The 27,246-nt window shown below is 45.2% G+C and overlaps 1 protein-coding gene across 1 annotated transcript in view; it reads right to left on the reverse strand.

Annotated features, from left to right (window-relative positions):
• TM4SF19 (transmembrane 4 L six family member 19) overlaps window positions 1-27,246 on the reverse strand; it is a 46,914-nt gene that overhangs the window by 3,437 nt on the left and 16,231 nt on the right. The window contains exons 2-4 of the mRNA XM_073628890.1: window positions 25,741-25,933; window positions 19,223-19,300; window positions 12,273-12,448 (exon numbers count right to left, since the gene is read on the reverse strand). Of these exons, the coding sequence (XP_073484991.1) occupies window positions 12,273-12,448; window positions 19,223-19,300; window positions 25,741-25,917 (431 nt within the window). The 5' untranslated portion in view covers window positions 25,918-25,933. The remainder of the gene's footprint in view (window positions 1-12,272; window positions 12,449-19,222; window positions 19,301-25,740; window positions 25,934-27,246) is intronic.

A 27,246-nucleotide genomic window follows, 5' to 3' on the forward strand; every position in this document is an offset into this window, starting at 1 on the left:
AGGCTGAACAACTGGGACTTAGCCCACACAGGGATCAGAGGACTAAGACCTGTGTGCCGCGTGACCAGAGTTCAGAGACTGCACCTATTGAGTACCAAAGCTAGGGGACTGAGTCACCAGGTCCCAGGTACCTGAGGACAGCAGACCGCCAACTGATCTGGACCAGAGTCATGTGTACCAGGAGGGGTGAGCTGAACCATTTATGCTTACCTCAGCAAGGACACAGTTTATGCATTACAGACTACTTCTTATTTAGCAGTCCACTAGCCATCTGTTGCACACTCTTAAAGGGACAATTACACTAGTTGGCACCAATGACAAAGTCAGAGGCAGATGGAGTGTCCTAAAGAACGATTTTAGGGACTTAGGAGCTAAATTGAGGAAAAGGACCTCCAAGGTAGTGTTCTCAGGAATACTACCGGTACATCGAGCCACACCAGAGAGGCAGAGGGAGATTAGGGAAGTAAACAAGTGGCTGAAGAGCTGGTGTAGTAAGGAGGGGTTTGGGTTCCTGGAGGACTGGGTCGACTTCTCAGTCGGTAACCGGTACTATAGAAGGGACGGACTGCACCTAAATGAGGAGGGTGCAGATCTGCTGGGAATGAAGATGGCCAAAAAGTTAGAGGGGTTTTTAAACTAGGCGATGGGGGGGAGGGTCCAGAGACAGTGATAGCCAGCGCGGAAGATATTCCAGAGGGTAGTATTGGGGGCATTAGTGGTAGGTTAACCAAGCACAAAAACACAAGGTGAGTATAGTAGCAAGTCCAAGTTGCAATCTTGAAACACCCAATACGAGGACAATATGCGACCGGTCTAAACTATGTGGCATGTTCACCAATGCCAGGAGCCTGGCGGACAAGATGGGTGAACTAGAGATACTGTTGTACAAGGAGGATTTGGATTTTGTGGGAATTTCAGAGACCTGGTTCAACAGCTCTCATGATTGGCTGGCAAACATTCAAGGGTATACCCTATACCACAAGGACAGAGAGGGTAAAAAAGGGGGAGGGGTATGCCTATATATCAAGAATAATGTACAAGTGAATGTGAGAGATTACATCACTGAGGGGGCTAGGGAGGAGGTGGAATCTTTATGGGTAGAGCTCCAAAGGGATGAAGCTAAGGGGAAAATAATACTGGGAGTATGCTATAGGCCCCCTAACCTGAGGGAGGAAGTGGAGACGGATCTCCTATCACAAATTGGATTAGCAGCAAGGATGGGAAGTGTTATCATAATGGGGGATTTTAATTATCCAGACATAGACTGGGCGGAGGGAACCGCGCATTCATTTAAGGCTCGCCAGTTCCTTAGTGTCTTGCAGGACAATTTTATGGGTCAGATGGTAGACGCACCAACTAGAAATAAAACATTACTAGATCTACTGATTACCAACAATACAGACCTGATAACAGATGTGGAAATACGGGGCAATTTAGGTAACAGCGATCACAGGTCAATTAGTTTCAGTATAAATCACACAAATAGGAGACATGAAGGGAACACAAAGACACTGAATTTCAAAAGAGCCAACTTCCCTAAACTACAAACCTTGCTAAAAAGGCATAAATTGGGATAAAATATTAGGAACAAAGAATACGGAGGAGAGATGGGTTTGCTTTAAGAGCATATTAAATAAGGGCATTAGCCAATGTATCCCATTGGGTAATAAATTTAAAAGAGCGAACAAACATCCTGGATGGCTTAACTCCAATGTAAAAATGCATATAAAAGCAAAGGAGAAGGCCTTCAAAAAATACAAGGTTGAGGGATCATCCACAGCATTCAGAATTTATAAAGAATGCAATAAGAAATGTAAGGGTGCAATTAGGTTGGCTAAGATAAAACATGAAAGACACATAGCGGAGGAGAGCAAAAAAAATCCCAAGAAATTCTTTAAGTATGTAAACAGTAAAAAAGGGAGGACAGACCATATTGGCCCCATAAAGAATGAGGAAGGACATCTGGTTACAAAGGATGGGGAGATGGCAAAGGTATTGAATTTATTCTCCTCAGTCTTCACGAGTGAATCGGGGGGCTTCAGTAACCAAAACTGCAGTGTTTATCCTCATGACACAACACAGGAAGCACCTACATGGTTAACAGAGGACGGAATTAAAATTAGACTTGAGAAACTTAACATTAATAAATCACCGGGACCAGATGGCTTGCATCCGAGGGTACTTAGGGAACTCAGTCAGGTGATTGCCAGACCGTTGTTCCTAATTTTTACAGACAGTCTATTGACTGGAATGGTACCAGCTGATTGGAGAAAAGCCAATGTAGCACCAATATTTAAAAAGGGCCCAAAAAACATCCCTGGGAATTACAGACCAGTTAGCCTAACATCAATAGTATGTAAACTCTTGGAGGGGATGATAAGGGACTATATACAAGATTTTAGTAATAAGAATGATATCATTAGCAGTAATCAGCATGGATTCATGAAGAATCGTTCTTGCCAAACCAATCTATTAACCTTCTATGAGGAGGTGAGTTGCCATCTAGATAAAGGAAGGCCCATAGACGTGGTGTATCTGGATTTTGCAAAAGCATTTGACACAGTTCCCCATAAACGTTTACTGTACAAAATAAGGTGCGTTGGCATGGACCATAGGGTGAGTACATGGATTGAAAACTGGCTACAAGGGCGTGTTCAGAGGGTGGTGATAAATGGGGAGTACTCAGAATGGTCAGGGGTGGGTAGTGGGGTTCCCCAGGGTTCTGTGCTGGGACCAATCCTATTTAATTTGTTCATAAACGACCTGGAGGATGGGATAAACAGTTCAATCTCTGTATTTGCAGACGATACTAAGCTAAGCAGGGCAATAACTTCTCCGCAGGATGTGGAAATCTTGCAAAAAGACCTGAACAAATTAATGGGGTGGGCGACTACATGGCAAATGAGGTTCAATGTAGAAAAGTGTAAAATAATGCATTTGGGTGGCAAAAATATGAATGCAATCTATACACTGGGGGGAGAACCTCTGGGGGAATCTAGGATGGAAAAGGACCTGGAGGTCCTAGTGGATGATAGGCTCAGCAATGGCATGCAATGCCAAGCTGCTGCTAATAAAGCAAACAGAATATTGGCATGCATTAAAAGGGGGATCAACTGCAGAGATAAAACGATAATTCTCCCGCTCTACAAGACTCTGGTCCGCCCGCACCTGGAGTATGCTGTCCAGTTCTGGGCACCAGTCCTCAGGAGGGACGTACTGGAAATGGAGCGAGTACAAAGAAGGGCAACAAAGCTAATAAAGGGTCTGGAGGATCTTAGTTATGAGGAAAGGTTGCGAGCACTGAACTTATTCTCTCTGGAGAAGAGACGCTTGAGAGGGGATATGATTTCAATTTACAAATACTGCACTGGTGACCCCACAGTAGGGATAAAAATTTTTCCGCAGAAGAGAGTTTAATAAGACTCGTGGCCACTCATTACAATTAGAAGAAAAGAGGTTTAACCTTAAACTACATAGAGGGTTCTTTATTGTAAGAGCGGCAAGGATGTGGAATTCCCTTCCACAGGCGGTGGTCTCAGCGGGGAGCATTGATAGCTTCAAGAAACTATTAGATAATCACCTGAATGACCGCAATATACAGGGATATGTAATGTAATACTGACACATAATCACACACATAGGTTGGACTTGATGGACTTGTGTCTTTTTTCAACCTCACCTACTATGTAACTATGTAACTATGTGTACCACCTTATAGAAAAGCCCCAAAAAAAGCCAGCCAGAGATGACAATTGGACTTCAAGGGTACCTCTTTGTCAGGAATGCATACACCCACCCACTATTGGTACTATATGCGTAGTGTGCACACAAGGACCTGTATTTTTTGGGTTAATAAATGCCAATACTTTAGCCGTGTAAGCGCAGTGGTAGATGCCTTTTCAGTAAGTTCACAGCGAACAGGAACTTTAGTTTAAGGGCATGGTAGCCCACTTTTATTAAAAGGAACAAAATAAAGGAAAGTTCATACATGCACTTAGATGCCCACACAGGGGTTCTTCTCCCAAAAACAATAACTTATGAAAAATGCCAAGCCACCTGGCTCTCTTCAGTAGTACTGCCACTTAGGCTTTACGCTTCAGCCCTCTTGGCCATATAACAGGGTTCCCGTACAACTACTGTACCTCTTTTCAGCTTCCTTGCTGCTCAGGCCTTCCACTTCAGGCTCTCATCTGTCTCATTAGATGCACACAGCTTCAACGCACACAGCATCTATCTAGAAAGCAGCCCCTCACTGCTCTGATCCTCAGACTTGGGTCTCTGGCTTTCACTAGTGCACACCTGCACTCTCTGGACTCCTGGAGACCTCCTGTCTCTCTGGATGGAGCCCAGAACCCTAATCCCGACTCTGCTATAAGCCCAGGACCCACCTGCTCAATCAGCCAGACTCCTGGCTGTTCCCAAAACCCGGTCCCAGGATTGGAGATTCCGTCTCACCCATAACGCTATGGAATCTCGGGGCTCCAGGTCCCCAAATGGATTTTACAAACTTTGGAGGAAACTGATAAAACAGATTCCTCCACAATAAATACCCCTGGAGCACCTCAACCTGCCTATTTGAAAACCATGGGTGACAATTACTAGGACAGGGAACTGTACTGTCACATATCCCTCCCCCTTGTTTCGAACCAGAGGGTGAAACACATAGTTTCCTTTTGGCACCTATGTGCCAACTACAGCTTACGGAAGTGAAACCCTGTCCAACCTCACTTCTCCTAAAGGGGAACTCAACCCATCACTTGCATTGGTGTCTCTCTCTTTGCCCCCCGTCAATCTGCTATGGGTTTTGAGACCTTCCCAACTCTTCTTCCGGGTGCATATCCATAAGGACTTCCTTTCCTGAAATTTTAACAGGGTATCCCTGGTCTTTCTACCAACCCTTCTACCTCCACACTTCAAGTTTCCTGGTTTCCCAAAACCTCTCTCAGCATTACTGTTCTGAGACCGTAGGGGGCCTATTTTTATGGTGTTTATAACGGGGCCCCTCCTCTTATTTCTGGTACCTGACTCAGCAGTCACTACAGGTTTACCTGTACCTTTGGACACCACATTATCATGTACCATTAACACATTACTTGGTTCATCATTGACAGACATTTTCAAACCAACATTACACCTCTCAGTGTTGCACATGTCACCAATGCCTTTTTTTCCAGCATTTGCTGGGGCAGAGTCTGCAGAGGACACACATACCGGAGGGACGCCATCACCCACGGGAACCTCACAGGACGTCACCTCCCTTGGGTTCACCCACTCTGCAGGTAGCTGTCTATCACTTGACCTGTTCTGATGCCATCTGTATTTTTATCCACCTGAATAGGCAAGCTCTCGTCTGATCCACATACAATTTTTACCGCACTCCTTATCCGTTCCTGTCTTGGGGACCTTATTAGGCTTGTCACCTGAACCAAACATTGTCTGGGGACCCCAGTCGCTTTAACCACCTTCGTCTGAGCCCCGGTCAGGATCTCTGCTGCTTTCGGGTCCACACTTGGCCTTTCCATTTCACGTCGTTTGGCCACTGGTACCGTATATGCGCCCTTCACCAACACTGACAACTGACCAGCACCACCCTGGACTATAGCAGCAGAAATGCTTTCCACCTGGCTGTTAGGAGGTTAAACCACAGACATTTTAGGCTCATTTCTCCAAAGTCTCTCTCATATATTATATCTTCTGGACGTAATCCAGCAGCATGCGCAGTGGCAACTTTTAACAAAAGTAACAAATTCAGGAATAAACCATTCCTGTCCTGTTCTTCTTTGTTCTGTACAGCCTGCCATACAGTGCTCCACTTAGTGGTACTCCACAGTACCAAACCGTCAGACTGTGGAGGAGACACCCCAGGACAGATTGGCTGTACATCCCAAAGCTTAAGCATCTCCTTTAATACTTCTGTTATAAACCAGGCTCTTGACTCCAGACCTAAGTCCTTCCTGGGGATGCAGAGAGACTCACTTGCTGAGACTTGAAAAGTTGCAACAGTTAACGGAACCTCCTCCCAGCTGGAGGTAAACACAGCCTGGTGCTCTACCAGAGCTCTGCCAGGTGCTGGACTCATACCCAACTTCTCAGGCTCAGCATCAGTGAACTGCTCCAGAACATTACCAGTGACAATGTCACATTGACACTCCATTCTATTGTATGTGCGCTCCCTTCAGCGGTACTCAACACCGATCCATCTGCCCAAGGAGACACATAAGAACAGACTGGCTTAGCTGCAGACTTATTACACCAGTCATTGTAAATCATGTCAGACTGTGGTAACACAGGTTTTAACACAGCAGGTTGCAATACACCATATTCACCACCTTGCTCGGCTGGTGCTTCATAAATCTCACACACCTTTGCATTTTTCATAGGTTGTGTTAACCCACCATTTACCTGCACATTTTTAGTACTAGCAGCTTGCACTAACACATTACCATTACACGGTACAGTTCCACTCTGTCCCACCAGAGTGACATCGCAGTTGTCCAGGGCAACCTCCGGCTCCAATACATGAAGTTCCATGGAGATTTCTGGGGACAACTGTGCTGTCTTACCACCAGTTGCTACAGGCAACGGCCCATTTGTGATAACTTTTGCTCTGAAAGAACCTGGGGTTTTTCCAACAGCAGCAAACTTTTCATTAACAGTAACACTTATAGCATTTGTAGCTCTTGCAGACTGTCCTAGCCCACTGCCAACTTGAGACTGACAGTCATTAGACACAACACTTTTAGTCATCAACACAGGTTCTGTTTGGACTTTAATCCCTGCATTCCCACTGGGTAGGGAAAAGTAATTCTCAAGCACACATTCAGTGGCCCACTAACTGGGGTCACTCTCACATCATCATGGACAGACTCGTAACCAGTGGCGGCCTGTCCATAGGGGGCGCCTGGGCGCCGCCCCCCCAAAGCTAGTGACAAAAAAAAAAAAAAAAAAAAAAAAAAAAGTTCTTTAAATTCACTGTGCTCGGGCGCCGGCCACATTGCACTATAGAAGCGTCATGCCAATGCAATCCCGTGATTGCAGGCGAGACGCTACATTTGCTGGGTTTTGTGTTGCTTTGTGGCGCAAAGCTAAGCGCCTCTCCACTCTCATTGGGTCAGACTTCTGTCTGTCTGCCTTACTGACCATTAGCACCACTGTAGGACTTGAGCTGTGCTTTAGCCCGGACAGCTGTGTCACTCTTACTTTCGGTTTCTATGCCAGTGAGAAGTCGGCTCCATGAAGCAAGAATCAAGGTAATGTGATCTGACACTGTCAGTGTCTGTCCCTCCACATACCTTGCAATGTTCCTTGTAATTCCTTGTGTAATGTTCCCATCCTGTGATGATGATCTGTGATCGGACGGTTGGGGGAGGAGGGGGGAGGGGGTGCCCTGCTTCTTCTGTGCCCGGAGTTAACCTCCATTCACCCAGCAATCTGCAGGAGCATTTATATGTTGACCATGAGGGGTCCCAGCACTGTGTCCTGCTACAGCCATCATATACAGCATATCCTCACCTTCACCAGGTCTCTATCTCTCTCTATCTGTCTATCTCTCTATCTGTCTATGCACCTATCCGCCTGCCTATCGATCTGTCTGTCTGTCCGTCTGTCTGCCTATCGATCTGTCTGTCTGTGTACTGATCTGTCTGTCTGTGTACCTATCGATCTGCCTGCCTATCGATCTGTCTGTCTGTGTACCGATCGATCTGCCTGCCTATCGATCTGTCTGTCTGTGTACCGATCGATCTGCCTGCCTATCGATCTGTCTGTCTGTGTACCGATCGATCTGCCTATCGATCTGTCTGTCTGTGTACCGATCGATCTGCCTGCCTATCGATCTGTCTGTCTGTGTACCGATCGATCTGCCTGCCTATCGATCTGTCTGTCTGTGTACCGATCGATCTGCCTGCCTATCGATCTGTCTGTCTGTGTACCTATCGATCTGTCTGTCTGTGTACTGATCTGTCTGTCTGTGTACCTATCCGCCTGCCTATCGATCTGTGTACCTATCGATCTGCCTGCCTATCGATCTGTCTGTCTGTGTACCTATCGATCTGCCTGCCTATCGATCTGTCTGTCTGTGTACCTATCTGCCTGCCTATCGATCTGTGTACCTATCGATCTGCCTGCCTATCGATCTGTCTGTCTGCCTTTCGATCTGTCTGTCTGTGTACTGATCTGTCTGTCTGTGTACCTATCGATCTGCCTGCCTATCGATCTGTCTGTCTGTGTACTGATCTGTCTGTCTGTGTACCTATCGATCTGCCTGCCTATCGATCTGTCTGTCTGTGTACCTATCTGCCTGCCTATCGATCTGTGTACCTATCGATCTGCCTGCCTATCGATCTGTCTGTCTGTCCGTCTGTCTGCCTATTGATCTGTCTGTCTGTGTACCTATCGATCTGCCTGCCTATCGATCTGTCTGTCTGTGTACCTATCGATCTGCCTGCCTATCGATCTGTCTGTCTGTCCGTCTGCCTGCCTATCGATCTGTCTGTCTGTGTACCTATCTGCCTGCCTATCGATCTGTGTACCTATCGATCTGCCTGCCTATCGATCTGTCTGTCTGTCCGTCTGTCTGCCTATTGATCTGTCTGTCTGTGTACCTATCGATCTGTCTGCCTATCGATCTGTCTGTCTGTGTACTGATCTGTCTGTCTGTGTACCTATCGATCTGTCTGCCTATCGATCTGTCTGCCTGTGTACCTATCGATCTGTCTGTGTACCTATCTGCCTGTCTATCGATCTGTCTGTGTAACTATCGATCTGCCTGCCTATCGATCCGTCTGTCTGTGTACCTATCTGCCTATCAATCTGTTTGTCTGTAGGCCCTATCAAGGGCAAGTGGCGGCGAAGGGGGGGGTGTTGTTGGTTGGGGCTATGTTTGCGCCCCCCCAAAAAAATTGAGCACCAGCCGCCACTGCTCGTAACCAGTCCTTTTTATACATGAAATCAGCAGTTACAGCCATCATTTCATTAAACACATACCACCGCAATAGTAGGAGTCACCATCTTCATTTGAGTACGTTGTCTTATGAACCAGTCCTCTGCTGCACTTTTACTGGCCAACTCCTCCACTGTTTAGCACCCCCTGCAGGCAGAACAGGAAACTCCTCCTTGTTGCTAGGGGTGACTGCAAGACTGCAAACATATTTGCACAGGAATCTGGGCCTGCAGACAAAACCTTTTGCTCAGCAACATTATCTCCAGCCGTATTCGATAACCTAGGGCAAGAAAACATGCCATGCCCTAGCTGGCCACATTCCAGGCATGGTACTGGACAATTTTTTTCCAAAGCGCTTCTCTCCTGGTGATTCCCAGGTGGCTGGAAAGCACAGGCCTCTTTGTGAGGACGCTGAGCCAAATCTCCACTGCAGCTCCTCCTTTCCTGCACCACTTTCACTCTCGTTGCCATGGGAGACCACACTCTCCCAGCAGAACTATGCTGGGCTCTCCAACATGCTGTATCAGCTCCTGCTTAAGCCACTTGCCACGATCCTTATTAGACATAGCCCATGGTACACAGACAGCTTCCTCTGCGTTGCTATGGGCAACCACTCTTGGTCTCAGCCTTTGATCAGCCTCTCTTCTGGCACATAACACAGGCTTCCCTCCGCTGTACCCTGTCTCAAGCTGTGTCACTTTCACACTTTTCACAACAGCTGCTGGTTTAACTGCAGCAGCGTTGCCAGGGGCAACAACACCCATCTCCCAGGTATGGACATCCGGCAGCTCTCTCTTTGAATAGAAGGTTGGCTTGCCTTCCACTTTAGCTTGGTCCATTCCTGCCAGGTGCCGCTTGCACCAATCCACTGCAGATTCAAACGCTGGTGGACTCTCCATACCAGCAGTCACCTGTGCACTCATTGCACCAGTGTTGCTAGGGACAACCCCAGGCCTTTTTCTCCTTTGTAAACTCTGATCAGGCATGTGTTGGACTCGTTCGGGTGGTAACAACCCCTCCAGCCACAGCGCTCTGTCTCTCATTTCTGCAAACCTTGCTTCTTTTAGGAGCTTTGATCGCCCCATACTTAGTCACTCCAGAACAACTTTGCACAGTCCAGGAAAAATTAAGCAATGTCTCTTTAAAGCAAGTTGCTTTTCTCAGCTGCACACACAGATTGTGCTGTCTCATGCACACACAGTTCATAAAACAGATTAACTTACTTTTTTCAAGGATATCCAATTCTGCCCGCATTCTCCATCACTTGTGACATTGGGGGGGATGTATAGCTCAGTGGTAGATGCCTTTTCAGTAAGTTCACAGCGAACTTTAGTTTAAGGTCATGGTAGCCCACTTTTATTAAAAGGAACAAAATAAAGGAAAGTTCATACATGCCCTTGGACACCCACACAAGGGTTCTTCTCCCAAAAACAATAACAAATGAAAAATGCCAAGCCATCTGGCTCTCTTCAGTAGTACTGCCACTTAGGCTTTATGCTTCAGCCCTTTTGGCCAAATAACAGGGTTTCTGTACAACTACTTTACCTCTTTTCAGCTTCCTTGCTGCTCAGGCCTCCCACTTTAGGCTCTCATCTGTCTCCTTAGATGCACACAGCTTCAACGCACACAGCATCTATCTAGAAAGCAGCCCCTCACTGCTCTGATCCTCAGACTTGGGTCTCTGGCTTTCACTAGTGCACACCTGTTCTCTCTAGACTCCTGGAGACCTCCTGTCTTTCTGGGTGGAGCCCAGAACCCTAATCCTGACTCTGCTATATGCCCAGGACCCACCTGCTCAATTAACCAGCCAGACTCCTGGCTGTTCCCAAAACCCGGTCCCAGGATTGGAGATTCTGTCCCACCCATAACGCTATGGAATCTCCGGGCTCCAGGGGTCCCCTAATGGATTTTACAAACTTTGGAATAAACAGATAAAACAGATTCCTCCACATTAAATACCCCTGGAGCCCCTCAACCTGCCTATTTGAGAACCCTGCGCGAAATTACTAGGACAGGGAACTGTACTTTCACAACAGTTATAATTTGGTTTATTATTAATATAGTTCAGTTGATTGCCATCTTCTGGGTAAAGCTAGCCATACTTAAAGGTAAATCTAAAGGAAATTGTATTAACTATGTAGTGCAAGGGCCTGCCTGATTGCATACAAATTGAAAGTGTTTAGGTTTGACCTCATATTATATGGTTTGGGTAAATCTAAAGGAATATTTTACAAGAAATTGTATAATGTATGGCCAGCCTAGGTGTTCACTTTATCTAGAACAGCATCTTTAAACCTGTTAATTTGCAAGTTGGTTGTGCCTGTTTTCTGTATGTTATTGTGATAGCATACTAAGTTTTGCAGGTATGTCAGTGGCGTCCTAGCAGCTTTAAGTGTCATAGCAGAACACAAAACCCATCATATCCAGTGGCTCCTGCGGGGGTAAACACTACAGTTGTATTATACAAATCTGTATTACCTTTCATTGTTGTTGCTGGTTATTTTTATTTTGCTATTGTTTCCTTGTTGGGTGTGTAGCCCAAATAAATCATCCTTATTCAGTCTTGATGTGTCAGAGGGTGTGGCATTGCTGGAAGGGTTGAATTGGAATCAGGGAACGTTGCCCTTCTGGGGGGTAAGTGCTATAAAGACCTTTATGGCAGGATCACCAGATATTCTTTTAGGGTCTCAGGCATGCTGGGCGTTTTGCCCTAGTGCATGAGACCCCAACATTTAGATGCAGGTAAAAGGCACACGTGCACTGTCCAGCCCCTGCTGTCAGTAGCCTGTAAAAGAGAGGCTGACAGCTATTGTGGCTGGACGAGGCTTTTTCATTACTAACCAGCTGATGCACTTAAAATGTTCTAATGAGGAACGTTGCTGTCTCTGCATCCCTTTAGAAGCAATGACTCCTTTGGGAGTATCTTACAAAAAATGATTTTTTCTGTTGCAGAGGATGCCTAAAACTTGACCTGTATCTTACTGTACACTTCTCGGAAAACAGTGAGCCAATCACACAAGCAGGAAATAACATTTCTGGGGATGTTCTGTATGCCAACTGTTTACAGAATGCCTCCAGGTTGCCATATTATATTTAATTTTACAGAAAATAATAGGGCTGTAGATTGAAAAGCAAATGTCATTTTTTATAGAGTTCAATTACAATATGGCTTGTATAGCAAGTGTATATATCATTTTTTTGAAGTTACCCTTATAAAATAGAAAAAAAGGAAGTTCAGACCCAGCTAACTGTGCAATGGTTTACTGGCAACTGTAACATCGATGTTACTGTAACATGTAGTAGAAATTTGAGGCTTGTTATCCAAAAGTACCTAGTGTTGAAGACTGGAACTCCAATGGTTATGTAAGGATAACCCCACTCCTGTGTTGCTTCACCCTCCACCTGGTATAAGCAGTATGGACCACTGAACAATCCAGCAGCAGAAATTAAAAGGGAAGTTGCAGCTCCAGCCATAGCTAGAATGGAGAAAATACCAGACAACAGCATCTGGAGAGACAAACAAACAGAATAAAAGTGAACCACCACTTGATAAAAATCAACAATAAACTTTTTGTAATGTCAGATTATTTGCACTTTCAGCAGATATTTTTAAAAAGGTGCTTTAAAAAAAAAAACAACAAAGAACAAAAAGAGCACATTTAGGGTTTGTTCACACTTGTGTAAAGCAGAGGCGTATCTAGGGTATGGCAGCCATGGCAAGTGCCATGGGCGCCATAGGGGGGGGGCGGCAAAAAAGCACAAAAAATAAAGTCCCACTACCCGTCCTCTCGCGGCCGCCTCCCGCTATACTCTTGTCCCCGGCGCCACGACCGGCCTGCTGGAGCGCAGCGCCGGCACAGCAAATTAGCAAGTGAGGAGGCCAGGAGGGAAGCCAGTGACAGGCGCCCCCCCCTGACGGCCGATGAGTTGGTCTGGCCAGAGTGACCGCCCCTGGGTCATCTACGCAGAGATAGAGTAACTGGCGGAGGCGGAGCCTAATGCTCCGCCCAGGGCCGGATTAACATAGGGGCTGGTGGAGCTGCAGCTCCAGGCCCCTCCCTCAATATAGGCACATGGAAGTGGCTTGTCAATTCCTGTGTGCCTTCCTGAAGGAAGAGGAGCCCTCTGTGCTCACATGGAGGAGACAAGTCAGTGCAGCCAAGTCCTGTCTCTGCCGAGACCTGACTCCTATCACAGGATCTGTTCACTCACACAGATCCTCCATGTCTGGGGGAGGGGCGCTGATGTCCTAACCAGTAGGAGCCCGGGAGGAAGGATATCTCCCATACTGTTATGATAAGGTCAGTACATTTGTTAGGGGGATGTTGTGTAATTATTGTGCTAGGGGACAGACTGCTGCTTCCCCCATGTAATGTGCTCTCTTGTGCCCAGTGCCCACCATGTCATGTGCCTTGCAGTGCCCACTATGTAATGTGCTGTGCCCACCATGTCCTGTCATGTGCATTGCAGTGCCCACTATGTAAAGTGCTGTGCCCACCATGTCATGTGCATTGCAGTGCCCACTATGTAAAGTGCTGTGCCCACCATGTCATGTGCATTGCAGTGCCCCCCATGTAATGAGCTGTGCCCACCATGTCATGTGCATTGCAGTGCCCCCCATGTAATGAGCTGTGCCCACCATGTCATGTCATGTGCCTTGCAGTGCCCCCATGTAATGTGCTGTGCCCACCATGTCATGTGCCTTGCAGTGCCCCCATGTAATGTGCTGTGCCCACCATGTCATGTCATGTGCCTTGCAGTGCCCCCATGTAATGTGCTGTGCCCACCATGTCATGTGCCTTGCAGTGCCCCCATGTAATGTGCTGTGCCCACCATGTCCTGTCATGTGCATTGCAGTGCCCACTATGTAAAGTGCTGTGCCCACCATGTCATGTGCCTTGCAGTGCCCCCATGTAATGTGCTGTGCCCACCATGTCATGTCATGTGCCTTGCAGTGCCCCCATGTAATGTGCTGTGCCCACCATGTCATGTGCCTTGCAGTGCCCCCATGTAATGTGCTGTGCCCACCATGTCCTGTCATGTGCATTGCAGTGCCCACTATGTAAAGTGCTGTGCCCACCATGTCATGTGCCTTGCAGTGCCCCCATGTAATGTGCTGTGCCCACCATGTCCTGTCATGTGCATTGCAGTGCCCACTATGTAAAGTGCTGTGCCCACCATGTCATGTGCCTTGCAGTGCCCCCATGTAATGTGCTGTGCCCACCATGTCCTGTCATGTGCATTGCAGTGCCCACTATGTAAAGTGCTGTGCCCACCATGTCATGTGCCTTGCAGTGCCCCCATGTAATGTGCTGTGCCCACCATGTCCTGTCATGTGCATTGCAGTGCCCACTATGTAAAGTGCTGTGCCCACCATGTCATGTGCCTTGCAGTGCCCCCATGTAATGTGCTGTGCCCACCATGTCATGTCATGTGCCTTGCAGTGCCCCCCATGTAATGTGCTGTGCCCACCATGTCATGTCATGTGCCTTGCAGTGCCCCCCATGTAATGTGCTGTGTCCAGTATGTCATTTGCTGTACATTGCAGTGCCCACCATGTAATGCGCTGTGCTGACCATGTCATGTGCTGTGCATTGCATTGCCCTTCATGTGATGTTCAGTGCCCACTATGTCATGCTGTGCCTTGCAGTGCCCACCATGTCATGTGCTGTGCCTTGCATTGCCCACCATGTAATGTGCAGTGCCCACCATGTCATGTGATGTGCCATCCAGTGCCAACCATGTCATGTGCAATGCCCACCATGTCATGTGATGTGCCATCCAGTGCCAACCATGTCATGTGCAATGCCCACCATGTCATGGCTGTGCCTTGCAATGCCCGCTATGTAATTTGCAGTGTCCACCATGTCATGTGCTGTGCCATACAGTGATCCCACCATGTAATGTGCAGTGCCCACCATGTCATGTGCACTTCCCACCATGTCATGTGCTATGCTGTGCCCACCCTGCCATGTGTTGTGCCCAGCATGTAGTGTGTTGTGCCCACTGTGTAATGTGCTGTGCTGTTCAACAGTGCCCACCATGTCATGTGCAGTTCCTAACATGTAATGTGCAGTTGCATTTCCCACCATGAAACGTGCTATGCCATGCAGTGCCCACCATGTAATGTGTTGTGCCCACCATGTAATCTTATGTGCCATTCAGTGCCCTCCATGTAATGCGCTGTGCCCACCACGTCATGTGCTGTGCCATGCAGTGCCCACCATGTAATGCGCTGTACCCACCATGTAATGTGCTGTGTCATGCAGTGCCCACCATGTTATGTGCAGTGCCCATCATGTAAATTGCTGTGCAGTGCTCACCATGTCATGTGCTGTGTTGTGCCCACCATGTCATGTGCTGCACCATGCAGTGCCTACCATGTAATATGCTGTACTCACCATGTAATGTGCTGTACATTGTCTACCATGGCATGTGCCGTGCAGTACCCACAATGGAATGTGGTGTGCAGGGCTCATCATGTCATATGCAGTGTCCACCATTTAATGTGCTGTGCTCACAATGTAATGTGCTGTGCTGTGTCATGCAGTGCCCACCTTGTCATGTGCTGTGCAGTGCCCACCATGCTATGTGCAGTACCCACTATATAATGTGTTGTGCCCACCATATAATGTTCTGTGCAGTGCCCACTTGTAATGTCCAGTGCCCACCATGTAATGTGCTCAGCTGTGCCTGCCATGTCATGTGCTGTGCCCACCATATAAGGTCCTGTGCCCACTGTGTGCATGTGCTGTGCCCACCATGCAATGTGTTGTGTTGTGCAGTATCAACCATGTCATGCGCTGTGCCCACCATATAATGTACTGTGCCTACCTTGTAATGTGCTGTATTGGGCAGTGCCAACCGCGTAATGTGCTGTGCCCACCATTAAATGTGCTGTATCCATGTATCCACCATGTAATGTGTTGCGCCAACCATGTGATGTACTGTGCTATACCCTCCCCCCCCCGTGTAATGTACTATGCTGTGCCCCCCACAGACTCTCTCTCTCTCTCTCTCTCTCTCTCTCTCTCTCTCTCTCTCTCTCTCTCTCATTTAAATTTAACAAAAAATTGTTTGCGTTTCCATTTTATTTATTTTCATAAAAAGGCCCACCAACATCCTTAACACCAGGCCCATGATGCTCTTAATCTGGGCCTGTCTATAGGGGAACATGGAGGCTGGCGACCAGGAGAAGAAAGAGACATCAGAGTAGAAAACCAATTGAACCCCCCCCCCCCCCAGGCAGCAGCAGCAGGTACTAGTACTGTACAGCACCTGTCACCATGATATTGATCATCTTGTGCATGTGTACCAGTAACCAGCACCAACTTCAAAGCAAGCAATCAAATATAGTGCTCAAACAATTTGGATTAAATAAATATGCTTAGCCATAGATATCATAAAGTGTAAAAAAGTGATTTGTGTTAGTAGTACCTGCTTTTGCACAAATCACTTTATTACACTTTATTTATGATATCAATGGCTAAGCATATTTATTTAATCCATATTGAGCACTATATTTGATTGGCTACTTGCTTCTGCTTGGACCTGGCATACACACACACATGCACATGATGATGACTTAGACCCCTTTCACACTGAGCCGCCCCGGGCATCAGCGGTAAAGCAGCGCTATTGTAGCGCCGCTTTACCATTGTTTTAGCAGCGCTATTCGGCTGCTAGCGGGGGCGGTTTAACCCCCGCTAGCGGGCAAAAAAAGGGTTAGATCCACAAAATGCCGCTGCAGCAGCGCTTTGCCAGCGGTATGGCAGCACTGCCCCATTGTTTTCAATGGGCAGGAGCGGTGGAGGAGAGGTGTATTCACCGCTCCTCCACCGCTGCAAAGAAGCTGCTGGCAGGACTTTTTGTGACATCCTGCCAGCGCAGCGCCCTCAGTGTGAAAGCACTCAGGCTTTCACACTGGGTTTGTAGCTGAGGCTTTTTTCAGGCGCTATGCTGGCGCTATTTTTAGCGCTGTAGCACCTGAAAAATGCCTCCAGTGTGAAAGGGGTCTTAAAGTCATCATGGGCGATTCTGCGTGTGTGCCAAGCAGACTGGGCCGGCGCTACCACTAGGCAAACTAGGCAGCCTAGAGCACCCGGTCGCTGGTGATTCTACGCCCTTTCTACCTCTGTACAGTGTCAGAGGCGATGGCACAGCATTTTTGGGTGCTGGTAAGGCCGCATTTATGGGTGCTGATGTTACTGTATTTATGGGTGCTGATGTTACTGTATTTATGGGTGCTGATGTTACCGAATTTTTGGGTGCTGGACAGGGGCGCAGTTTCAGGTCTTGCCATAGGCGCCATTTTCACTAGATACGCCTCTGGTGTAAAGACCTGCTGTTTTCTGCATTAGAAAGTGCATGTCTCCGAATGGAAAACTGTGGTGTGGTGCAGAAATCTGCAACATGTCTGCATTTTTCTGCCCCGCACAGTTCACTTACAACTCCATTTCTCTCTGTGCTTCCATGCTTTTTGAGTTTAGCCTAGCCTAATATGTAAATCAGTAGGATAAATTTTCGATGTCCAGCAAGCAGAGCCATTCCTACCATAAGCCATAGCTCCCAGCTGTCCCTGATTTCGAGGGACTGTCCCTGATTTGGAACAAAGTCCCTCTGTCCCTCTTTCCTCCTCATTTGTCCCTCATTGTGGTCTGATCTATATAGTTGTACAGTGGCGGCTGGTGCTTAAAATTTTTGGGGGCGCAAACAAATTGAAAAATTCTAAAAAAAAACCCCATCAATTGCAGCCTCACTGTGCCATCAAACGCAGCCACCATGCCATCAAACGCAGCCACTGTGCCATCAAATACCGCCACTATGCCATCAAACGCAGCCACTGCGCCAATCAATTGCAGCTACTGTAATTGTGCCCATCAAACGGTGCCACTGTGCCACCAAACGCAGCCACTGTGCTCATCAATTGCAGCCACTGTACCCACCAAACGCTGCAACTGTGCCATCAAATGCTGCCACTGTGCCATCCAATGCTGCCACTGTGCCATCAAATGCTCCCAATGCTGCCACTGTGCCATCAAATGCTCCCACTGTGCCGACCAATGCTGCCACGGTGCCATCCAATGCTGCCACTGTGCCATCCAATGCTCTCAATGCTGCTACTGTGCCATCAAATGCCCCCAATGCTCCCACTGTGCCATCCAATGCTGCCACTGTGATCCCCGGCACTTACCCTGTCTCGGTGGGGCAGCGGGTGACGGCGAGCGGTGTCTTCCATGCGTCTTCCTCCCTCCATGTGTCTTCTCCAGTCCTCCTCTCCTCCCGTCCTCTCCTATGATTTGACACCTTATAGGCGTCCAATCACAGCACCTGACATTTCAGCCAATCAGGCGACCGGTAACAGACCCGGCAACCTGATTGGCTGAGAGGCGGGTCAATGTTAGCAAAGCGAATTCCTTCGGCTTTGCTAACATTGAGCGGAGTGACAAGGAATGCACAGCGTTGTGCCCACTTCTCACTTTTTTGGACACCTATTAGAGCCTACGGCTCTACTCAGGTGCTTCCAAAAACACCCCCACTGCTGTAAGGTGCCCGGTGACCGAAAAGGGGCTGGACATTTGAATAGGGGGTGTCAGCAGCGACCATAGATAGATTCATGCAATGCATGAATCTATCTATGGTGATTAGAGAGTGGCAGAAGGGGGGGGGGGGCGCTCCTACGCCCTTATGGACGCACCACCACTGTAGTTGTATATAAAATGCACTTTTTATTCTATCAAAAAGTGTTTCCCAGTGCTAAACCTTTCATCCAGTTTCTAAATTGTGCATTTGTAAATTTCAAAAGCCAATATAAAGGAATAGTAGTGGTAAAAAAAAGCACTGGTGGTTTTAACTAAAGGGGCGTGGCAGGGGGTGTGTCCTATGTCTACATACTTTTGCTAATAGGTGCCCCTCATTTCCATCTAAAAAAGTTGGGAGGTATGCCATAAGCTTAGAAAATGGGCATAAACTATAAAAGTTTCAGATGGAGCCAGACAGAAATTTTCTTGGCCAGATGCACCCACTGTTTGGGTATTCTGATAGCTGCCAGCAGTGGCTGTCAGAATACAATATGAGCAGTGGCAGATTCATCCACCTGCCCTGTACAGCACCCCCATAACCAAAAATAGACCAAAAATAAAAGGGCATTGAAGTCCTTATTTTCACACCCCTCACAATGCAACTGTCTATGCAGAGTGGTAATAAATGAGCTAAAACAATTATATGTGAAATATGTGCACACTATTATTGTTAGATTTAAAAATTCCATCAAACACTTACATGACAACAAGTGCCAAAGCAGGAGAGTCTCTTCACCTTAAAACCCATAACTGTGGATTGTATACCTACCAGAAGCACCTTGAATTAAAAAAATAATATTATCAGTAAAATGTCATTAAATTCACATCATTAAAAACTGTCAGGACATGCTGTATAACATGCTGTTCATACTCCTGCTGTTCACTGTCCCTCCCTCCTTGTCTGTGTCCTGACACAATCAATAATCTGTTCAATTAGCGCAACTCAACTTAAACCAGTGATAATAAATAAAATAATAAAAAATATTTATAAAATATCCAATTGTTGCTGACACCACAAAGTGTTTTTAAAACTCCCCACATATCAAGGTAATACATACTCAGAGCAACAGATAACTATATAAATCACCTTGCGGCCACCTATTTACTAATCCTAATTTTATCTAAAGCACTTCTAATAAATACCAGATGATATGCCCGGTATCAGATCTTTTGTCCCCTGCGAGGATATCTCTTTAGTTCTGTTCACATAAATGGAAAACTGGCTGTCATCATGGAAAAGTACCTCCAAGCAAAGACCCACCCTTCTTTGCTTGGAGGTACTTTTCCATGATGACAGCCAGTTTTCCATTTATGTGAACAGAACTAAAGAGATATCCTTGCAGGGGAAAATATATCCGATACCGTGCATATCATCTTGGTTATGGAGGCTTGTTTAGCATCTTACTCCCTAAACTGAACTGATATAGTGCTTTAGTGCCTGTTTTTTTAATATCAGATGGTAATAGCCGAATTGCTAATTCCTGTGCATTGGACCTCTCTTTTGGTTTTATTTATTGGTTGGGGCCCCCCTGGGCTGACCTGCCTGCCCACACGATACCGGACAGTTGCCTGATTCACATATAAGTGCCTTGGTGGAAGTCTGTTTATGTCCTCATTGGGTATCCCAAAACCAATATATACTGAATCATCTCTACTTACTCATCTGCCATCCAAAAAAACCCTGAAGAGCTGACAAGGCGAAACATGTTGGGTTGTGTCTGTCTCCTTGGTTCTATTTTCCCTTGATTGATGATATTTTAATATATCCTTGCTATATCTGACTAGTTATCAGAGGTCATATCTCCCATTGGCAACAAGGGGGATTGTAAGGGGTTCAGTAGTACGATGCTGGTACATTATGTTTTAATGTAGTGTCTGGTTCTCTATGAGACACATATTAAAGGATTGTAATAAAATAATGTTTTATCTCTATATGGTGTATGACTAGTTATTCTAAAATGAGGTTTTTCAGCACTCTCAAAGTCCCATTTTTTCTCTCCTTTGTGTTTACAGTTTAAAATAGTTCAAATAATTACGTGTATACAACCGATCTTGCTCTTTATATATCTTCAAATCCCCAATAAATTATACTTTCACAGTTAACAGTCCATGTCAACTTAATAATTTTATCATTCCTGTTCATCTTCTCCATAAATACCTCTAAAAAAGCCATATCCCCCATCCAAATTAGCACAAGGTCATCAATGAATCTTTTATAACAAACAAGTTCCTTGGGGTGTTTTATCATTACCTCCTCCTCCCGATGTGCCATAAAATGGTTTGCCACACTGGGGGCAAATCTAGCCCCCATCGCAACTCCTTTTACCTGTAAAAAATATTGATTCTTACACCAAAAGTAGTTATGATTTAGACAACATTTGAGACATTTCAGCAGATATTTTTTGTGTGTCAGATAGGTCTGAGCATCCCAAAGCCCATTCAACAGACCGTAGGGCTTCATTATGCCAAATTATAGTGTTCAACAAACTGACATCTGCTGTAACTAGAATACACGAGTCCGGCCCTTCTAGTGACTCAAGTAGTTTGTTCACATGTTTGGTGTCTTTGATATATGCTTCAGTTCTAGCCACCAATGGCTGCAAGAAATAGTCACTATATTGTCCTAACCTCGAACAGACTGATTTAATCTCATTAATAATGGGTCTCCCTGGGGGCTTATTTAAACTTTAATGAATCTTAGGTAAAAAATAAATTATTGGGGTTCTACATGCTACAGGATTTAAAATTTTAATTTTTTTCCTTTCTTAATCAATTTATCTAACTTGGACTTATATTCAGTTATGGGGTTTCTATTCAGCACCTGGTAAGTATGTTTATCAGATAGTTGCCTATTCATTTCTTCCTCATAAAAAAGTTTACTCGTGATAAACCCCCCTCCTTATCAGCGGGGCGTATGACAACATCTTTATTTTTTTCCATATCCTCTCTGCCTTTCTTAACCAATGAGGAATACTTACTTTCCTAACTTCCATCTCCTTCTCTAAATCCTCTACAACCATATTACGGAATACTTCTAGATATTTATTGTCAGTATTCTGAGGATTAAAAACTGATTTATTTCTCAGGGTGGAATGGTTACCTATATCTATTGTGAGAGGTCTGGTGTGTAAATATTTTTGTATGTGAACATACGTATGAAATGTATTCAAATTTTTTATAGGCGCATACTTAAGGCCTTTATCAAGGACTCTTAACTCCTGCCTGTTCAAATCCATCCCACTTATGTTATATATGCCTGTCCCTATTGTTTTTTTCGTTTTTTGGATCCGTCTCCCTGTTCTTCTCCCTCTCTTTCTCTTCTTTTTCCCCCAAATGTTTTTTCCAGCTGGTGTCTGGTTTACTTGGGGGTCCATTGGTTACCATAAAAAAAAAAACACTGTTCTGATGCTCAACAGACTGATTATATAATGGAGCAAATCTATTCTCAGTGTAGCAAGGTCCCGGGGCCCCAGAGGCCTAATGGTGACCTCAAGGGTTAGGGAGAGCTGACATCCTTCCTTGTAGAGTGGGTTAGCAGGCATGGTGGGTGTGATAAAATGATGGGCGCCAATTACTTTTTGAATGCGAACAAGAGATTTATTGTCTCTTAACAGAACTGTGGGAGAGCGGGTTAGGGTCAGGGCCAGGGCACCCTTGAATAGATTCAATGATAATTGGCAGACCCTGAGACTTCTATAGGTAAACAGCTTCTGTATAGGTAAGACCGCTGTCTCCTATGGCAACTAATCTTGCAACAGTCACTAAAGGTAGTTCATAACTCTTAGTAACACAGAACAGTCCTTTACTTATCTCACAGTATTCCACTGTAGATCTTCACTCACTGAGCTCCCAGTCTCTCACTAGACTTCAAGATCTCAGTCGTCACTGGATCCCCTGAGCTCTTCCACAGCTACCCTGCTGTATACTCCTTAAGCGTCACCCCGCTATCCTACTGGGTCCCTGGCTTGACACTTGCTGATGCTTCCCCACTTCTTCACCGTCCCCGGCTGGTGAGAAGACTGCTCAGGTACTTGCTTCAGCTTACTCACAGTAGTCCCCGGTAACAAGGCGGATGGTCCCTTAGTGGCGACAGCTTCCCCTGTACCTCCGACCATAACTGGTTTCCCCATCTGGCTGAACTTTTGCAACTCGGTTGGACCCCAGTCCTGTAGTCCCAACCCTACGCTGCTTCTCCTGCTCCTGGATAGGCCCTTAGGCAGCCTAGCAGCCAGGTGTCCCCGGGGTGGCCTCAGGCTTCCGGTCTAGCAACCCGGGGCGACATAAAACACGTCCACCCAGACAGCCGTCAAGGTGGCACAGAACCCCGATCACCTGATTCCATCCAAATAAATAGGCTCTCCCAGCAGGCCAAGGGACTAAAACAAACGCCCACCAATTGGCTGAGACACCCTATCCATTCATGATTTGACCTTGCTAAGCCCCTGTCAATCTAATGTCACCAGCCACAGTGCCACCTAGTGACAGAAGATAAAAGGTGCAGAAATTCCAGAATTTAGGGAGGAATCAGTGGATCTTCTATCAATCAGCCAGGACAATTACTACCTGGCAAACTAAATTTGTTAGCAACCCTGCCTAAACACCAGGGTGCTACACCAGTATATCATATCTATTCCTATACCAATTCCCATTGGATATACGATTTGTGATCATTTCTATATGGCTGATCATAACTGCTCTTATACTGTCCCATCTGATCCCACTGTTGACTCCCCTGATATTAGGGTCTGCCCCATCCTCTCTGTGGTTGTTGTCCCCTAAAATTCTCTCTAAATGGGGCTCTACCTGTATGGGGATACTACCTAATGCCCTGTTCATCCATGTCAAAAAACATTAAGAAAGAGGTTATTACCCACAGTGTATGCAAACTTTTTAATTGATCCATAACAAACACCCTAGCTCTCTTAAATTTTGGGGAATTAAAAAAAATAGAGAAACATTGGAGGGGGCAATTACATCAGACAATTAAGCAGGAGAGAATCTTTATGGACTTTAGAAAGTAAAGTTCTCTCACACAGAAGTGTTAATGTGGAGTTCAATCTCAACTGTTTCCCTTGAGTGGGTAGCCGCTTTTTTAGCCTATTGTAATTTAAAAAAAAAAAATGTGGTCTTTGTCCTCTTTTTAATTTTTCTTTTTTTTTTTCTATTTTTAGAATTGCTTTAGATTAAATTGAGATTAGTAAATAAAGCTCTGCGCAAACTGTTGGCACTATATAAAACCTGTATAATAATAATATAATAATAAATAGGTGTAACTTGTAAAGGCGGCCGCGTGGTGATTTATTTAACAGTTGCTCTGAGTATGTATTACCTTGATATGTGGGGAGTTTTATTTATTGTATTTTATTTATTGATTTTTCCAGTTGGTACACTAGAGTGTGGTGTCTCCCAAAGTTTATTTACTATTGTGCTCAGGGTTACACCTTGGAGCAGTTCCAGCACATGAACTTTCGGGAGTAGTAGAGTAGGGTGGGCTGCTGTGACACCAGCCGCTTCGCATATTTCTGGGAGTATTAGAGTCAGGCGGGTTGCTACCAAACCAGCTGCTTTGCATATATAAAGAGCGGAGATGCACTGGGGCTCCACCCCTACTGAGGAAGTCCACGCCCAGGGATGTAACGCACATGGGGGGGGGGGGCGGCCTGCTTATCTGACGTCATTCCCGCAGCCATTTTGTTGTCTGAGTATTTAAATGATATGTGTTTAACAGCTAGCACTGCTAAAGTGCCTTGTTTGTGAGTGTACTCATTTATCCGTTGAGATTAAATTTTGTTAAATGGAGAACACTAGATTCTGTGCTTTGTTCCTCTTTTATAAATCACTGAGTACACCTGAGGTTCTGGGAGTTGGCAGAAGGAAACAGGAGATATGGAGGGATAGCACGCTACACAGATCTTGTATTATCCCCTGAGGGCAACAGCTGATTATGACCAGCTGGTGAAACGGGTCATAATGTAAGGTGAGCGACTAGAGCACATAGGTGGAGGAGAGCAAAAGCACTTTGTGGATTTATTTTTCATACACTGTGGTGGAATAGTACCTTGAATTAAATATTCTAAGATCAAAGCACTATTTTTATTGAGACTTATGAATTCATGGACACTTTGCACTTTATTATTAAGTTATTATTCATAACATGTCTGATTACAGTATAATGGCATATCACTAATGGGGTTATGTTACATTGTGTAGACCAGCTGTTGCCACATCTACTCAGCATGCTCCAGTTTCAGCTCAATTCTAAGAGAATCATTTCCTCTTTTTTCTTATCTCTGCAGCCCAGATGACTATAGAGTCACACATGTGGCTGTATACACACCCACCTCCAATGTTGATTGATGGAGGTGTCACCTTCCTGTAAATCTGAGCACTTACAAACAATAGACAAAGGCTGGAGAGGTGTGAAACTGGCTGTGACTGGCAGAACCTCCCCCTAGATAGCCCAAGCCATGTTTTTGCACAAAAGTAATAAAGAATTGAGTTTACATACATATTTGTATGACAATTTAAAACAATTATTTAAAATTAATTATGTATTTTTCCTTTGTATTTCAAAGGCTGTTTCATTTTTTTTTGTGAACATGTGATCAGCAGCAGAGGACTAGCAGCTCCGGAGGCCCAGGTTGTCCATGTACAGGAGAGGCCGGTTTTGAGCAGAGCTGTGGATCTTTGTGTGTTTCCATGAAAAAGATACTTAGATTTCTTTTTTTTTAATTAAAATAATTACAGTGCCATCATCCACATACATAAAGAGAAGGGATAATGTATATTTAAAGTGTGTGTTTAGTATCACTTTAAATGTCTCCATGTAATGTTTCCTTGTAAGAGTTATACTGGCACGTTGAGAATTTTCTGTTGTCCAAGGCTAATAAAATTGTTCATGAAAGCTCCAGGTGCCATCATCTAAAGTGAAAATCCACTTTCGCAAAAAAAAAAAAAAGACAATCCCCTGTAGATCAATTATATACATCACAACCATTTTGGCAAGCTTCTTGGCAGATTTGTATCTGGTTCTATTCTCTGTATACATGTCAGAACATTGCACTCTCCTATCTGCTATAATAACACAATTCATCCATGAATTGTACAAAGAGAAAACCTTGGCGATTATAATTTCAAATAATCTATACCTGCATATTTGTTGGAACAGTTGAGTTTTCCTTTAAATTATGCTTTCTAGACCGGTTTTAGACCACTTACCATCAATCCACCAGCCCAAACTCCTGGCATCCTCCTAGCATGGCTGCTGATCTGATCTTTTTTCAGATAGGACCCATCAAGGTTGGGGAAGAGGAGGAAAAGGTTCAACGTTACGGATAGTAAGGCCAGGATAGTTAGGCAGAGGCCGTTAAATTGGGAGCACTTCCCCACACACATCTTCAGAATGACAAGTCTGAAATATAAATATGATAAAATGATTGCTATACCTAATATGAGGATGACACATTATGTGAAAAAGTTACTATTAGCAATAACAGCTATTTATTAAAAGTGGATGTAAAGCCTAAATTAAAGACATTTAGTTTACTTAAAGCGGACCTTCAGTCATTTTTTCATCTTTCCATCTAATAAATCTTCTGCCCTTGTTGTTTTTAACTTTTTACTGGCAGAAAAAAAAAACTTTTTTTTTCTGCCAGTAAATACCTTATACAGCCCACTTCCTGTTTCTTGTCTGGTCATTAGCCTAGGCCAGTGATGGCAAACCTTGGGACCCCAGATGTTTTGGAACTACATTTCCCATGATGCTCATGCACTCTGCAGTGTAGTTAAGCATCATGGGAAATGTAGTTCCAAGACAACTGGGGTGCCAAGGTTTGCCATCACTGGCCTAGGCTTATGACATCATGCACAGCTCTCTCTCTTACTCTTGTGAGAGTTTGCCAGGAAGGGAGGGGGAATGAGTCATAAGAAGGCCAATGAGAGCTGCGGGGCTGCAGAGCTGGAGGTGTGCCTTTGTGTCTGTGTAAATTCAGGAAGTGAACAGGCAGCAGCTTTAGCTGCCCACAGATAAAATGGTTGCAGCCAGACTCAGTTGAGCGAGATTTCTGCAGCATATTTGGCAAGTACAGAATCACAGTATATAAAAAATATGCAAAGTGGTTGGAGGAAAGCTTCAGAATGGCAAAGATGTTTTTATTACAAATTATGTGAGCAGACTGCAGTTCCTCTTTAAGCACTGTGTATCATAATCAAATGAGAAAAAATAAATAAAATAAAAAATTTGACCCCTTTTTTCAACCTTATTTGCATATGGGAGCTGCCAATATCCTATAGCCTCATTAGGCTTCATGCAGACTGGACGTTTTTACAGCTTCAGCTTCTGTTTTTGGCTTCAGGCGTTTTTTTCAGCAGCCAGAAAAACTCCCCAGCATGTTATCCTATGTGTCCATGCACATATAGGATGTTAGCAGCGTTTTTTGGCAGGGGCCTTTTCTGGTGGAAAAAAACGAAAATTACTGCGTTTTAAGAGGATATTTTCAGCTGTAAAAAACGCTCTAACTCTGATAAAAGCTTAAAAACGCTGAAAACCACAGCTAATCTGCGTTTTTGAGCCATAAGCTTTTGTGGGAGTATAGTTTTGCTAAAGAAAAGCTAAAAAGCGCTACAGCTAAAAAGAAAAACGCTGAAAAATGGTACTGCAAAAAAGCTGCAAAACTCATTATACAGCTACAGCTTTCTACAGCTCACACTACTGGCATTTTTGTA

The sequence above is a fragment of the Aquarana catesbeiana genome, linkage group LG04 (genome assembly GCF_042186555.1).
Source record: "Aquarana catesbeiana isolate 2022-GZ linkage group LG04, ASM4218655v1, whole genome shotgun sequence".
NCBI classification, from domain to species: domain Eukaryota; kingdom Metazoa; phylum Chordata; class Amphibia; order Anura; family Ranidae; genus Aquarana; species Aquarana catesbeiana.